Raw genomic sequence first — 12,930 nt, forward strand, 5'->3', positions numbered from 1 at the left:
ATGCATTCTGTATTTGGTTTAACTTGATCTGGCTGAGCAGTAACATACTAACAAAAGTTTATCTGTTATATATAACACATATATAACTTTGAGCTAAACTGTAACATTACAATTGTGGCTTTTAAAGTTGTCTCAGCCAGTACAACTACCTATCTATTACAAATATCTATCTATCTATCTATCTATCTATCTATCTATCTATCTATCTATCTATCTATCTATCTATCTATCTATCTATCTACAGTATCTATCTATCTATCTATCTACAGTATCTATCTATCTATCTATCTATCTATCTATCTATCTATCTATCTATCTATCTATCTATCTATCTATCTATCTACAGTATCTATCTATCTATCTATCTATCTATCTATCTATCTATCTATCTATCTATCTATCTATCTATCTATCTATCTATCTATCATCTAAATAATACTGATTTACACAAATCGAATAGTTTTGTTTATTTGCCATCACTGCTTAACATAATATGCAGCCACTAAGAAATAGTTGTGTATTTACCTTCACAGATGCGGGTGTCCTCATTCAGATAGTAGCCAAGGGGGCACTCACATTGGAAACTCCCAAAGGTGTTCACACAGTTTCCACCTTGGCAGAGACCGGGTAGTTCCTGGCACTCATCAATATCTTTCAGTAGAAAACAAAAAGAAATGTATTCTGTAAGGCTAAGGAAGTGTTTGATGTCGCCTAACAGAAATATGCAAAATGTGGGGAATGATACTGTACTGTATGCAACAACTATGCACAAAGCTAGACGGATCAATAAGAGGCTGATTTGTTGTAGTCATTGTACACACTGTGTAATGCATGCGTCGCACCAGCTTTTAGGGACTGTCATGCACACGCAGCAGCAAAATAGGCAATACCTTCTAATATAACTGTTATGGGGTTTGGTCTGAATCCCTCTCCTCCCGGACACAGGGTCTTATATTCGGCTGAAAAACAAGACAGAGAGATGTATTAGTCCCACCATTATCAATTGATCTTTCTAAAGATGTAGATACCAACATAAAGCTATATCCCAACTTACTGGAGTTGGCCAGGGGGCAGCTTTCACAGGGGTTGCCCCAAGCACGTCCCAAAGAGCAGCAGCAGGATGCCCTTGTAACGCCAACTCCAATCTCAGCGCTACAAGCAAGGCCAGCATCTCCTCTTGTCAGAGTTTCCAAGTAGCAGTTCCCAACTCGTGTATCTGCACATTGAGTGAGAGCGAGAAAGAGAGAGAGGGAGAGAGAGAGAGAGAGAGAGAGAAAGAGAGAGAGAGAGAGAGAGAGAGAGAGAGAGAGAGAGAGAGAGAGAGATGTTCAGTTGAGGAATCCATAGTATCCCATTATTAAACGATCCCTTTGATTGAGTACTTTCACTTACCAACACAGCCCACGCCAGTAGGATTCAGCTCAAAGTCCTGCGGGCAGTTACACAAATAGCTTCCTGGTGTGTTAACACACAGCCCATTGATACAGTTCACTGGGTCTGCACACTCGTTTACATCTGGGGAACAAAGACATAGAAATAAACCTAATGTTAATAAATACTTGTCAATGTTCCATGAGCTACTCCATACATTCATTATCCTACCAATGGATCCTTCTACCCATATTACCATTCACAGGTTATGATCGCAGGAGTATTTTGGTGTGTATGAGATGAACATGTGGTTATAATAAAATGGACATTTATGATTATAAATAAACTATTAAAATGCACCAATCATTTTTATTGTTTACTTCTTCTCGTCCCAATCCACCGAACAACCTCTTTATAATAGTTGATATTTGTATTTATGGTTTTATTATCTCACCAGTGCAGTTTCCTCCACTTCTATCCAGCTCATAGCCATCATCACAGACACAGCGGAACATTCCAGGCAGATTCTGGCAAGTTCCAAAGACACAGATATTCTGGAACGTACATTCATCGATATCTGAAAGGTAGGTTTCCCAGAGAACCATGTCAATTTACAGATAAAGGAGAAAGTAAATGACATTTCCTATATAAATTTATACACTTTGCAGGATTATATTTAATTGGTAGCCAATCATCATATCTAAGATCTGTGTGAGCACCACACACCTTGACAAGCCTTGCTGTCTTCTGTAGGAGTAAATCCCATCTCACATTCGCAGCGGTAACCTCCGGGGGCGTTTAAGCAGTGACCATTCTCACAAAGGTTAACATTGTCTGCGCACTCATCAACATCTAAGAGAAATGGTAAAAAGGAATGAACATATAAATTCAGACAATAGCAAAATGATAACTGGAGGCATGGAGGAGATATTGTAGCTGGGCTAAATATATTGGGAATCATCTATGGTTATTCAGTAGTGAAAGGTGTGAATCCATATAGCGGCATGGATTTAATCACTCCAGTCCAGCACTCAACATCTAAGAGACATTTTTACTCTTAGTGAATATCTCTTATTTAAAAATCCATTACTGTACCTGAGCAAGTAAAGCCATCCCCATTGAATCCCTCATTACATGTGCACCGGTATGAGCCAGGGGTGTTAACACAATTAGCGTTCACATTGCAGTTATGGTCTTCAGTGGAGCACTCATCAAGATCTAAGAAATTACATAAGGTAGAGAGGTTAATGGTTGCACTAGAACAGTTGGCAAGAAATTAAGGTGAAACTTAATGTAAACAGCAAAACAGTATTTAATTGCACTGCCAGATTTAGTTCACGTGTGTACCAACAGGCTAAATAGATTGCAGTGATTAAACTTTTACGCAGCTAATAGGGAATTTTATTTACATTTGAGAACCAAACAGCAACTTGCTTCACACTCCATTGCAAAATGAATCTGCCATATACCATGAATGAATGAGTGAATGAACGAATGAATGATGTCCACAAAGCAGAACCAATAAATGGGAAATTCTTAGTACTCATTTGTTAGGGTGCTAAGTTCATAATGAACACCCCTAGCTGTAAAGTAAAATGGAACTAATGCTTTCTGTCATTTTTCCGCACTAGTGCTATTAACTCACATAACCTTATTCACAAGTGTTGTTATCTGAGTATTGTGTCATGTAGCAGAACCAAACAGTTTCACTTACCAACACATTTCAGTCCATCTCCGACCCAGCCAGTTCGGCATTTGCATTTAAAACTTCCAGGAACATTAACGCAGGATGCATGGACATCACAGTTATGTGCCCCTACTTCACATTCATCGATATCTATCAAAGTAAAAAAGTGATGTAAAAAAGGTGTACACAGCAGTAAGCAGTAGTGGGCAAGACACAGCTACTGAGTTCCGGATTTACCTGTGCATCCTGTATTACCCTTCTTCACAAAGTAACCCAACTGACAGTGGCAGATGAAGGAGCCTTTGGTGTTCTCACACTCCCCATGTAGGCAGATGTGGGGGTTCAGGTCACACTCATTGACATCTAAAACAAAGGAACAGGAGATAGTAATAATGAGGACAATAAACTATAACATAATAGAAATATATTAAAGAACGAGACATGTCTTTCTGCAGGCTTCACAGTTCCAAGGCATGGTACGGTGAATAAGTGACATTATACAAGGCAGCAGAAATAAACTACTGGCAATTCAGTACAATGATAGATGTTTGGGAAAGACCATCTTACCTATACATGTCTTCATATCTAGAGAGGCCATGAAGCCATCGAAGCACAAGCAGCGATATTCTCCAGGGATATTTGTACATTGTCCTCCGTCACAGATGTCTGGGTTGTCCTCACATTCATCAATATCTGGAGGTGTAAATGACATATGGTAATCTCACATTGTCTAAAATCAGTAAGTACTATAAAGAAAAAAACTGCTTGTATTTCATATAACCTCAATGGCAGAGGCAGATACTAATATTGTTTTCTGAGTAATGCATCCCAAAAAATCCAAACATCTAACTGGCCACTAGATGGCAGAATGGTACATCCATTGGACAAAGTTTATGAAAAGCTGTTCATAGAGCACAAATCTTTTTGAATCCTTAGCAAAGACCCCATGTAAATACCTGATAAAAGATCATATTCCAAAATGTTATTTTGCAAGCTTCAATCATGTCATTCAGGAACCCCCAATAATGCGTGGTCTGTTATAATTCTTACCTGCACAGGATCGCTGGTCTGGCATAAGCGCATACCCCTCACTACAGCTGCATTCATAGCTGCCTTCTGAGTTAGTGCACTGGGTGTCGCATCCTCCATTCATGATTGTGCACTCATCAATATCTGCATTATAGAGAAACAGTAAACCTGGATTAAGGCTAGTCACTTACATATAACAGATCAATAGGCATGGCTCTAACTGTGTGGAGTTTGTATATTCTCCCCGTACTTGCGTGGGTTTCCTCCGGGTACTCCGGTTTCCTCCCACAATCCAAAAATATACTGGTAGGTTAATTGGCTCCCTACAAAATTAACTCTATTGTGAATGTGTGTGTGTATAAATACATGTGGTAGGGAATATAGATTGTAAGCTCCACTGGGGCAGCGACTGATGTGAATGGCCAAGTATTCTCTGTAAAGCGCTGCAGAATATGTGTGCGCTATATAAATAACTGGTAATAAATAATAATAAATAATAATAGCACATACATCCCGTACACAGAATACTGAGGTTTTAATCTTAGCAAATAGGGAGATGACTAGGCCAACTGGAGACATGTCATGCACTCAGTAAGCTTTGCGAGAGCACAAATAGGCTGTACTTTCACCTCTGCTCCAAACTGATGTAAACTGGACATTCAGAGGCTGCATGGACACTCCTCATGGTTTGTGTTTAATCAACTTAAATGAGTCACAGTTGTAAAATGTGGTGGTTTTTTTTGTGTGTTTTTTTTTGTAATTCCATATTTTGGTTGGATACAAAGAACAAGTGTATAATATAAATATGGTCCATGAGTGATTTTACAGCAGGATCACGTACAGGAAATAGTACATAGAAACCAAACATGCATAACATAAATTCCTATGTATCCTACATGTGCGTGGTGGTGGGGTCGGGCTGGAAGTGGTGGGGAAAACAAGGTTAGCAGGAAAAAGAAACAGGCTTACTCTAAGGAAGGAGTACAAAAGGAAATAGTACATCGGTTGGGTGTGCCATGGTAAAAAGCAGCAGTAGAAGGGAAGCTATAATGTCTCATTGCATATGGGTCAAATTGACAGATTAGTCAGCAGGAAGTTGGGGCAGAGAGACATCACCAAATGAGAGCCAGGGGGCCCAGACCTTTGCCTTATAGAGAAAAGTCTGTGCTTCTCATATGAACCCCATTAGAAGGACAGATCTGGGTAGTTTATAAAGTTAGACTCAATATCTAAACAGGATGTCCTCAATGAAGAGTGGGAAGAGGTAATCTGGGGAAAATGTGCAGCTAGATAGTATAATGCAACATCAGGAAGACCTCATCCTCCCCTGGGGATGGGCTTCTTAAGAATATTGGAGGAGAGTCTTAGGGGTCAACTGCTCCAAATGAAGTGGACAAGAGACTGTTGGACTTTGTGCAGGACGGAGATAGGGACTGCCACCAATAGGGTCTGAAAAAGATATAAACTAGCCAGCTACAAAATAATTAGCTAATTCTAAGAAGCCAGAGCCACTTGAAGATTCCAAAAAGTGCTTTCTGGCATAACAGGTCATAAAGTGACGACAGATATATCCCTAAGATATTTTATGTCTTTGTCTTGCTACCTGAATTGGTTTAAGACTAAAGGAGTCGGCATCCTGAGAGATGGCGAAGCATGGCCTCTAACTTACAGTAGTTATTTTATAACCGACAGCATGCTATAACGATGCATAAGACTGTAAAGATTGGGCAAGGAGAAAGGAGATCTTCAGCTGTCAATAAGGTGTCATCAGCAAATAGAGCAATTTTAGAGGCGGTGTTCCCGACCTGCACTCCTTGGATGTTGGGATCTAGTCTATTATGATGGAATAAAATGTTTTTTTTTTTTTTTTTTATAATAAGTCAAATGAGATGTTCTGCAGCAGCCTACAAATAGTCAGACACAAAAGAGATGGATGCGATTAAGTTGGCATTGGGCTCAGGGTATATAAATCAGATGTGGAAGAATCCCTAGAGGGGCTATCCGAGTAACAAATGCTAACAAGGATCCTATGACACATATGTAAGCTCTAAAGTGTGGGGCTCATTACTGAGTTCAGGGGAAAACATGTGATACACAGTGAGGCTGTTTTTATGCCTAAAGAATATAAAAAGAACATTTATTCGGTTTCAAATACTCTGCATCTGACCTTCCTCCCAGGGTGTTTCTTGGAATTTTTACAAGGTACTTCCCTTAGCTCATTAGAAGGGAATCCTGCTATATCTACGTAACCTTTATAGAATGAAATCTTGCTGACTGGAATAAAAATGGTCTGCAAGATCTCTTTTGTGAAATGCAGATTCAATAAGACACCATGACAGCAGCAAATGACTCACCTATGCAGCCCTGCCGATCAGGAGTAGGCTTGAAGCCAGAATCACAAGAACACTGGTAAGTTCCAATCATGTTAACACACCGCCCGTTCCTGCAGAGGTTGTCGCTCAACGAACACTCATTAATATCTGGTGAAAAGACATGTGTTGTCATTTGTATCAATAAATATGGCATCATAATTAAAGCTTTCATAAAAATATAATCTTGCCAAAGTATTCCGTCATTCAGCACATTGGCCTATATGGATTCTCTTTGTTGTACAATATATATTGAGCTGTGTCATACCCACACAGGCGTTGCCTTCCGTAGTCAGCTCATGACCAAGAGGACATATACATTCAAAGCTGCCGTCAGTGTTAATACAGGTGCCTCCTCTACACAGCAGTGGGTCTCTCTCACACTCATCAATATCTGCACCAAAGAGAAGATGAGATCAGTCACAAGGAAAGGCAGCTAGAAGTGACATCAGCTAAACAAACTAATCTTCTAAATAAAATAAAAATACTGAAAGCACTTGAGGTAACTTCTTATATAAAACTGTATAATAAGTAAAATTTGCCACTGAAAGCTGAATAAGTACAATATCTTTCTAATACAGTATATTCTTGTATAACAACTTGTGTATGTATCTTAAATTGCTAAATACACTCAGAAAAGAAAACCAAGGGTTTGTGTTAGATACTAGTTGATTGATATACTGTATATAGTAACATATTTATAGTTACCCATGCAGTTCTTCATCATCATGAAGCCACTCTCGTAACCATCAAAACATTCACACTCGAAGCTCCCAGGAGTATTGACGCACGTCCCATGTCCACATAGGTCAGGAGAAATTCTGCATTCATCTATATCTGTAATAGTTCAAAGAATCATGGTAAATGCATTTGAAAGACTCCACTGACAGATTACTGAGGTTCTAAGTTTTATCCATTCTATCTGTGTCATATTTTAATGCTAAATGATCATTTTGGATGCCCATATGGCCTCTTATTACACTTCACAAGTACTCTTTACCTGTACAGTTCCTTTCCTCAGCATCCAGAGCAAAACCGCTGTCACAGATGCACCTGAAGCTTCCGATGCTGTTTCGGCATGTTCCATGACTACACAAGCTGTTGAACACTTTACATTCATTCACATCTATTAGGGAGAAAACATAGTATGAGTAGGGATAGCAATGTAGCAGATGAAAGCTCAAACTGTATGTAGGAAGAAAAGATATCTGAAGAGATAGAAACATCTAGGACGGTGTTATGGACCTTTATTAGCACATAAGAACTCTCATTCCCTGTGACCATTATTGTTATTGATGCTGAAATACTGCAGCACATAAATCCCTTATGTAAAAAAAAAATATTCAAGTGCTACTATGTTGATAGGTTCGAGTTGAGGCTGAAATGCTGGTGGGTGGGATACCCGTGGTCAGAATACCGTCTGTGGCATCCCGTTGTTAAGAATTCCGACAGGGGCAGGGAAGCATGCTGCCCCTCACCTCCTAACCTCCTAACCCTCCCTTACTGAAGCCTAAACATTACCCTCATCGCCCCACAGCCTACCTCTAGCCCTTCTCTAGTGGTGCCTAACCCTATCCGCAGCCTAAACCTAACTCCCTCTTTCCGCAGCCTAAGTTTAACCCTCCCCCCGCAGCCTATATCTGCCCCACGCAGCACTGAGATCAGTGTCGGAATTACGGTGTCGGTAATTCGATAGCCGGGATCTCGACCATCCTGGATCCCATTGAAATGAATATGCATGCAATGGGATGTGAGACTTTGGATGTGCTTAGTCAGACATACAAAGCACCCTCAAGCTTTATGACTGTATTGGACTAATACAGAGCCAGGTATCTGATGATATCATCGGTGATGGGGCTATGAGGTTGCATTTGGGATTAAAAGTTTAGGTCAGTTTATTTTAAAAATGAACAAGTTTTAGAGTGGGTACAGTACATAAAAGATATTAAGGTACATTTATAACATTTCTTTATTATGTTTGGAGATTTTTCACTGCATGCAACTAAATATCAGTAAAGCACAGATTTTCAGCAACTAATTTTTAATAACAAAAAAAGAAGTTTGGCCTACATCTGCACCAATCCACAGTGCTGTTAAGACCAAAGGTTGAAGCACAAAGTACAAAGGCCACATTTGGTACCTGAATAGTGGACAATACCTTTGTAGAACGGCCGACCAGAAAGAATATCGCCTCTGTTAGCAAAGCCCGGACCTCTTGGACAGGTGGTCTTATATTCCTCACTCCCAGGTTTAGGGCACTCCTCACAGTCAACGCCCCAGGCAGCACCCACAGAGCAGCAGCACATATCAATTCTGTATTTCCCAGGCAAAGGAGCTGTGCATTCATCCTCATCCCATTTCATGTAGCACTGCTCAACACGTATATCTGAAGAGGGAGAGAAACCGTACTGTGAGCATCACAGTCATATTTGTAAGGTGCCAGGCAGAGCTATAACTTGCATATATAAGGGGAACAAGTTCAGGTGAGGTTGATGAAGTAGATACAGACATAAGACAAAGGTAAAGAAGGCCCTGCTCGCGTATCCATCTTAGTCATTTACAAATTTTTTTTTACCTTTAAATGAGCAATTGAATGGTCTAGGTATGGGCTTCTAATTTAAACAATAATTCCCTATTTACTAACATACATTACATTTAATCAGAACATATAAATTGGTCACAAGTCTGCCTAGATACACAGGGTGAGGAGGGATCAGTGCTTCAATTTACTTAGTGTGCCTTATATACAAGGAGCAAATACATCTCTAGAGTGTTCTAATTGTCTGATTGTTTTATCATATTCGTATAAATTAACTGCTATATGAGAAACAGGCCTATTGTAGTGTACTGTATTGTATAATTACTTTGTCATTCATTTTCAAAGTATGTAAAAGCACAAAACTAACCAAAGACTTCATGTAAGTTAGTTATGCAAGGAATAATGAACTTTATTTAATATGGAAAGTACTACAGTTATTGAGATCGTCCCTTTTACCTTACCAAGGACTGCCACCTGTCTGTCCTACTCCATGACCACCTTCTCCCATAGCCAAATCCAGCATTACGCTCATGCAGCTCCCAACCTCTGATATTCCCTCCTTTTCCTTGTAAGATACTCACCCAGCCTTCAAAGGGACCCTCAAAGCCAAGTATACCTTATCTCTTCACCCAAGACTACCTTCCCTCCAGCTACAGTAACTCTATAATAATAAGGTCTTAAAATGTAAATTATCAGCCCATGTCCCTCAAGAATGCATGAACAAGCTTATACACATGTTTATATAGCTCCCATATAGATCTATCCGGACCCTAAACTCCTTCTACAGCATTCACTTAGGTTGAGTGAAATTTCATCCAGCAGCAGCAGCCAGCTTGGAGCCACTAGCACTACACGCCGGCCAGCACCTATGACAAACGGAGCTACTTGCCCCCGCTCCCTCCACATCTGACGGCTGGGAAAGCATTTTGCGGAAATCCCAAGACATTAATAGCCGCAGGAGGTCGAGCAAGGTAAAACTTAGAGGTTACCTGGTGCACCCTGTTCACACTCCCTCCGTGGTTAATAACGGACAAGGCATTTTTCTGTCTATCCGGAGAAGCTACATTTGGACAAAATACAGCGTTCTCCCTCTGCCACACCGTTCATACTACCCATTCATAATACTGGAAGTGAGCATGCTATAATGACATTACAGGCTCCATTGTTTATTTAGCTGACTACTTTTTAGCTATAAGTGCTATATATTCTGTAAGGGGGTGGTCTTCAGTTTGCCGGCTGTCGGGGTCTTGGCGCACAGCATACCGGTGCCAGAATCCCGACAGCTGGCATGCCAACACCGTTTCTCCCTCTTGGGGGTCCAAGACCCCCTGGAGGGAGAATAGATAGCGTGGCGCACATAGCGCACCACCGTGCCCGCAAGGAGCTCATTTGCACTCGCCATGATGTCGGTATGCCGCCGGTCGGGATTCCAGAGCCGGTATGCTATGCGCCGGGACCCCGACAGCCAGCATATCATACTACACCCCTGTAAGGAACATTGGCTGACAGCTGAATCCTTTTTAATATACTCTACTGGATTTCAAGCACTTGCTTCATATGAACTAAACCCGGGAGGAAAGGAGTTAAGATGTTTCCAAATGTTATTATGATATTTTTTTATCGCTGGTTTTATATGTTTGTGATTTCTATCACAGTTTATTATTAAATGAATTAAGCGCTCCCATGCTAATTTTGTCTTGCCTCATTTTCTAGCTACCATTTATGTCAAAGACAGAGGTTTAAGTGATAAAACGCAATATCACCACTGGTTCCAACTATTACATGATTTGAAATGTCCGTCTACTTCTTACCAACACAGTTTCTGCCAGTTCCATCCAGAGTCAGGCCTTCTGGACACTCGCATTTGAAAGACCCAGCAGTATTCACACAGCGTCCATTGGGACATACTCCAGGGAAGACCTCACACTCATTGACATCTGGAAAGTGACAGGTATATAGGAGAATGGTATAAAGACATAGACATGTGACATTCAATGCAGTCACAGGTTAGATGTGGCAATATCATTAGATATGTGTGTCGTAATTACTATAAGGAAGTGCATGTACCCATTTGGACATGTTCTAGGGCCAGACTAATTCTAAGTTAGTAGGCTGTACAGAGTTTGAAATTAGTTTTATGAAAACTTTCTACTTTAAAAAAAAATTATACTTTACCTTCACATGCAACGCCTTTCTTCCTGGAGTAACCTCTAGGACATGCTGAATCTAAATAAAGTTGAGGTACATCTGTTTAGAAGTGAAATAATGACATCTCACACTTATAGTCACGTTATTATTTGGGTCCTTTACCAATCTCGCAGCGCTCGCAAGGGCTTCCCCATGCAGCTCCTAAAGTTGCACAGCATTCAGACTTCAGAGTGGCTCCATTGATGTTCACCTCACATCGGCCATCTTGGATGTTTAACCAACAAGTTCCTTTCATGCTGTCTGCATTGCACAGAGAAGATGTTTGTCAGTAAAGAATATATCATAGTATCATTTCAACACTGACTGCAGCACCCAGTAATGGCGCTATACTAGTGCACAGGCTTAGTAATAAATTATTAGTCATACAGAAATTAGCGCTCACAGGGGGGATTCAATTGTTTTCCCCTGCGGCTACCACTAGGGGGCGCAAAATGGAGCAATACAATTGTCATTCCAATTAGACTCCCATTAGCCATAGGGGTAATCAGCGCAACAAGGAAAAAAAACAAACCTTTGAATTGCATCTCTTTAGATGGTAGATCAGGCACACAAAAACAATTGAATGCTCCCCAATGACTTTAGCATTTGCACTTTATACAATAAACTTGTATATATTGCATGTGTATATATTGCATACTGTATATTCTCTTATCGCTATTTTCTCAGGTTGGGTTATACTTTATTTAAACTGAAATTATTTTATACTAAATGGTACACACTTTGACATAAATTTGCAAATTAGATACAGTTGGTAAAACAGTGAGACCACCCATCTCTGTATTATACACACGTAGTCGATTTGACAGCGTATCTGCCATCTTGCCAACAGAGCGGCTGATTCAGGTAAGCATATACACTTACCAATCGGGTGCTTGATGTGTCGTCTTGATGTCACAGTGGGGCGGGCATTTGATATTGCCCAGCCAGATTTGACATCAGTCCCTGCAGCAAGTGTACAGCATTCGGTAGACTACCCGTACACACAGCCAAATGCACCAGTGTACTATATCTGCAGATGTATCAGCCATAGGCTGTGCTGCACAACGCCGTTCACAGACATATCGGGGGTACACAACGTATGACCGGTTCACGATATATCAGCCGTTCATTCGAATGTCCGATATATTTCCCAGTGTGTACCCATTTCTAAAATGCCCTTCCATCAGACTCTATGCTACAATATTATACCAAAGAGAATGGCAGCTTTCACTGCCATATCAACAAAGTTTGCTATGTTGTAGAGAGCTATGTTATCAAACATTTTGCGAACAAACCTTTATTTAATACAAGAAATATCTTCCTTTGTTATATTGGGATTGGTATGAGATCCCGCCTCCCGGGATGTTATGAACCACAGGTAGTGGTTCATTCCTATTTTATGTTTATAGTTCTCTTGCAGGCTAGGATTTCCCTTTGCTCTGGTTTAGAAGATTATTGTTTGCTGTTAGTGGTGAGTCTGGGTAATTGCAGCCTGTTTCCATGTGGTTGGCCTCACCTGTCTGCTAAGTGCATCTTGTCAGTTTGGAGTCATGCAACAGGGCAGCTGCACGACATAATTAATTAGGCCTCTCTGTTATATGCTGGGTCAGTGCAATTCACAGATGCTGGTGATATTTCCAGGGTTCCAGAGTTCTTGAGTTCTGAGCTAGTACCTGCCAGTTCCTGAGCTCCTGTCTAGCAGTGTCTCTCTAGCTGCTTCCAGTGTCGGCTCCTGAATGTCAGTTCCT

General features: G+C 40.6%; 1 protein-coding gene across 1 annotated transcript in view; it reads right to left on the reverse strand.

The window, feature by feature from the left end:
- The window catches only part of LOC134914642 (fibrillin-2-like), a 253,243-nt gene that overhangs the window by 28,361 nt on the left and 211,952 nt on the right, over positions 1-12,930 (reverse strand). Inside the window, exons 21-39 of the mRNA XM_063920063.1 lie at positions 11,306-11,443; positions 11,171-11,221; positions 10,807-10,932; positions 8,615-8,842; positions 7,457-7,582; positions 7,165-7,293; positions 6,725-6,850; positions 6,442-6,567; positions 4,109-4,231; positions 3,626-3,751; positions 3,296-3,421; positions 3,086-3,208; positions 2,467-2,589; positions 2,098-2,223; positions 1,826-1,948; positions 1,393-1,515; positions 1,055-1,216; positions 891-959; positions 526-651 (exon numbers count right to left, since the gene is read on the reverse strand). Coding sequence (XP_063776133.1) covers positions 526-651; positions 891-959; positions 1,055-1,216; positions 1,393-1,515; positions 1,826-1,948; positions 2,098-2,223; positions 2,467-2,589; positions 3,086-3,208; positions 3,296-3,421; positions 3,626-3,751; positions 4,109-4,231; positions 6,442-6,567; positions 6,725-6,850; positions 7,165-7,293; positions 7,457-7,582; positions 8,615-8,842; positions 10,807-10,932; positions 11,171-11,221; positions 11,306-11,443 — 2,400 coding nt within the window. The remainder of the gene's footprint in view (positions 1-525; positions 652-890; positions 960-1,054; positions 1,217-1,392; positions 1,516-1,825; positions 1,949-2,097; positions 2,224-2,466; positions 2,590-3,085; positions 3,209-3,295; positions 3,422-3,625; positions 3,752-4,108; positions 4,232-6,441; positions 6,568-6,724; positions 6,851-7,164; positions 7,294-7,456; positions 7,583-8,614; positions 8,843-10,806; positions 10,933-11,170; positions 11,222-11,305; positions 11,444-12,930) is intronic.

This window comes from Pseudophryne corroboree, chromosome 1, assembly GCF_028390025.1.
Source record: "Pseudophryne corroboree isolate aPseCor3 chromosome 1, aPseCor3.hap2, whole genome shotgun sequence".
Taxonomy (NCBI): Eukaryota; Metazoa; Chordata; class Amphibia; order Anura; family Myobatrachidae; genus Pseudophryne; species Pseudophryne corroboree.